Source organism: Cyprinodon variegatus, unplaced genomic scaffold, assembly GCF_000732505.1.
Source record: "Cyprinodon variegatus isolate N-32 unplaced genomic scaffold, C_variegatus-1.0 Scaffold276, whole genome shotgun sequence".
Taxonomy (NCBI): Eukaryota; Metazoa; Chordata; class Actinopteri; order Cyprinodontiformes; family Cyprinodontidae; genus Cyprinodon; species Cyprinodon variegatus.
In genome coordinates, this window is record NW_015150729.1 from 221,349 (window position 1) to 224,611 (window position 3,263).

The window sequence follows — 3,263 nt, forward strand, 5'->3', positions numbered from 1 at the left end:
TCACTCAAATCACCTTTCTTCCCCATACTGATGCTCGGTTTGAACTGCAGGAGATTGTCTTGACCATGTCTACATGCCTAAATGCACAGAGTTGCCACCATGTCATTGGCTGCTTAGAAATTAAGTGTTAACGAGCAGTTGGACAGGTGTACCTAATAAAGTGGCCGGTGAGTGTATATTTATGTATATACATTTACATTTTATTTATCAAACACATTTGCACACATACAGACAACCTTAGCAAACCACACAAACAAATAAAATACAAAACCAGGACATTTGCCATCAGCCAAGCTATTCTTGAAGAGTAAGACTATTGCGGCTTCCAAACAAATCCTTTTGCCCGCTGAGAGTTGGGTTGGGTCCTCCTTTCTTGCCCTATTTGTGACATTATATTATTGTTACATATATGCTGGAATCCAGGATGCTTTTGTTTTGTTTATTAACACCAGCAAGAGTTATGACAGCGCAGCAGGGATGATTGTAGCAAACAAAGTGAGATCCGTTAATTAATATAGGAAACTAATGAATACTGAAACAAAATAAGATGAAGCGTAGCGAAATGAAGTGGTCAAACAAAATTACGGCAGCCCCACCCTTACTCTTCTCATCAGTGAGACAGGTGAGTGCGCACCTATACACACATACTTCCTTGGTGCACACCCACCTCCCTTTGAGTCTCCACCTCCGATACACACTATACTGTACACCACATAACCTTTTATGTCTCCTACAAAGACTCCTGCAGCTTCATTAGCTTTTTTATTGTGTTCACCGCAGGTCAAGGCAGCACTTTGGGCATTAGAAGGAGGTACCTCAGTCATCATTGCAAATGGCACGAACCCCAAAGTAACCGGCCAAGTCATCACTGACATAGTGGAGGGGAAGAAAGTGGGAACCTTCTTCTCCGAGCTCAAACCTGCTGGTGTGTCCTTATTTCATTTAATGTGTAGCATTAAATACATACTGATCACAATAGGCCACTGGAACTTTGGCTTTAATTTGTGGCAGATTTATTTTTTGTCTCCGTTTTAGATCAGTGATCCTATATGACACCGTAGTTTTAGTCTAACTCTGGACTCTGTTCTAGGTCCATCTGTTGAGGAGCAAACAATAATGGCCAGGAACTCAGGAAGAATTCTGGCTTCTCTTAAACCAGCCCAGGTGATGAATAGATCCCAGTCACAACCTGTTAACTTTTGTTTTTGTATGCCATTTTGTAGATTGTAAACCTTCATTAGTGCTTTTTTTACTTTGTCAATTACAGAGGAACACTGAACTTTAATAGACAGATCTGATGCATGCTGAGTCTGTGTTGTGTCTGTGTTTTGTTATCTGCACTGTCAGAGAAGTGAGATCGTCTTCCATCTAGCAGAGCTGCTGACTGAAAGGAAAGATGAAATTCTGGCTGCAAACAAGCTGGATATGGAGAATGCTGTTAGGGCAGGTAATATGGCTTGCATTTTCCTTTTACAAACCTCTGAGCATGCCAAAGATTCACATTAAATAATGTTTAAAGTTTGCAGATTTCTGTCGTTAACACAAATTGATTTATCCGGTTGGTTTTATCGACAGCAGACCAGCTTTCAGGTCTTTCTATAAAACAAACAACAATCCTAACCAAGAAATTGCATTTCTTACCAGCCCAGGGTTTTTCCTTTTTCCAGGACATTTGCCTTCAGCCATGCTGAAGCGTCTCAGCCTGTCATCGTCCAAGCTGAACAGTTTGGCCAAAGGTATGCATCAGATCGCTGTGGCAGCACAGGATCAAGTTGGACGTGTGGTACGAAGGACCAGGGTGGCTCAGAGTTTAGAGCTGGAGCAGGTCACAGTTCCAATTGGTGTTCTGCTGGTCATTTTCGAAGCTCGGCCTGACTGCCTGCCACAGGTAAAGTGATGGAAGAGCATCAGGTTCAATGCAATATTTCAACAAAGTGAAAAAAAGGTAGAAGATAAAGGGACTCTGTTTCAAGCAAGTAATCTGAGCTATTGATAATTAAAAATTAAAAAATGTTGTTTTTGCAATTTTGTGCAATCTTTTGTATTTTATTCATCAAGGTGTCCTCACTGGCGATAGCCAGTGGAAACGCTCTTCTGCTGAAGGGAGGGAAAGAAGCTGCCAACACTAACCGTGTCCTGCACCAGCTCACACAAGAATCACTTTCTCTACAAGGGGTCAGAGAGGCAGTGCAAATGGTAAAAAAAATTATATTCATTTATCAGAAGCATATATGAAACTTGTGTAACTATAATAAAAATTGTATTATTTTGTAGGACATGATTAAGATGACCTAACACAAACCATTCTGTGAAATCCACTGAGTCATGCAACACATCTGCAACTCTTATAGGGTCTATTTATTACCCAGATATTCCCTTCATATGAAGCCAATTGTTCAGCCCCTTTTCCACCTATGGACCATATCTATAAATGTTAGAAGGGTCCAGTATCAAGTCTTCTCCAGCAGGGTTTTATCTACAGTAAGATTTTCCTGGTATTAAGCTGCAGCTCTTTTCCATTAATGCTGAAATCTTCTCTTTTCCTCTTGAAGAAAATTCTACCCACTGCATGATGATTTATAGTGATGTAAATTACTATGGTAGATTTGCTGTGGGATTTCTTGTAGAAATATACATTCATAGAAGTAAGTACTTAAAGGTACAGTGGAGGATGTTCTTTTTCATGGGTGGATCATCAAAATAAGTGGTCCTCCTAATTGTCAATCATTCTGGTGATATGTTTACGTAATGCAGTCCTACGTGCTCGTCCCCATTTCCACCTACCAGTGGTGAGACATATTGTAGTGGAAAAATTGCAAATCTTCTTTTGGAAAGTAAGCTTGTTTGAGCGATGCAAACAGCAACTTTTAAACAGAGCGTGCACGAGGGGAAATGGGCTTATGCATGATCTTGCATGCGTTTAATAAGAGTTCCCTCTCGGGAGTGTGTAAAGGGTTGTGCATGTGCATTTTTATTTAGAAAATGGGGAGCGCGTGTCTTTTCACAAATTCGCGAAAATCCTCTGCTGTACCTTTAAGGCCTAAAAAAAATGAGCAACTAAAGTGATGAAATGATTATGAATTCAACAGAAAATGCAAACAAGGGAAGGCAAGTTTATTTATGTTGCACATTTATGTTCCATGACTATTAAAAGTGTAGCTTGTGTAAAAAACAGTTTATTCCCCAATAACAAAGACTCTGTTTTCCTTTCTTCCTTTATTTTTTAAACAGTGGTTTTTGATAAAAAAAAAAAAAAAAACATC

The 3,263-nt window shown here is 39.7% G+C and overlaps 1 protein-coding gene across 1 annotated transcript in view; it reads left to right on the top strand.

The window, feature by feature from the left end:
* Positions 1 to 3,263, top strand: part of LOC107089987 (delta-1-pyrroline-5-carboxylate synthase-like) — a 25,459-nt gene that overhangs the window by 14,036 nt on the left and 8,160 nt on the right. Inside the window, exons 9-13 of the mRNA XM_015383081.1 lie at positions 781 to 925; positions 1,091 to 1,164; positions 1,348 to 1,447; positions 1,668 to 1,888; positions 2,059 to 2,196. Of these exons, the coding sequence (XP_015238567.1) occupies positions 781 to 925; positions 1,091 to 1,164; positions 1,348 to 1,447; positions 1,668 to 1,888; positions 2,059 to 2,196 (678 nt within the window). The remainder of the gene's footprint in view (positions 1 to 780; positions 926 to 1,090; positions 1,165 to 1,347; positions 1,448 to 1,667; positions 1,889 to 2,058; positions 2,197 to 3,263) is intronic.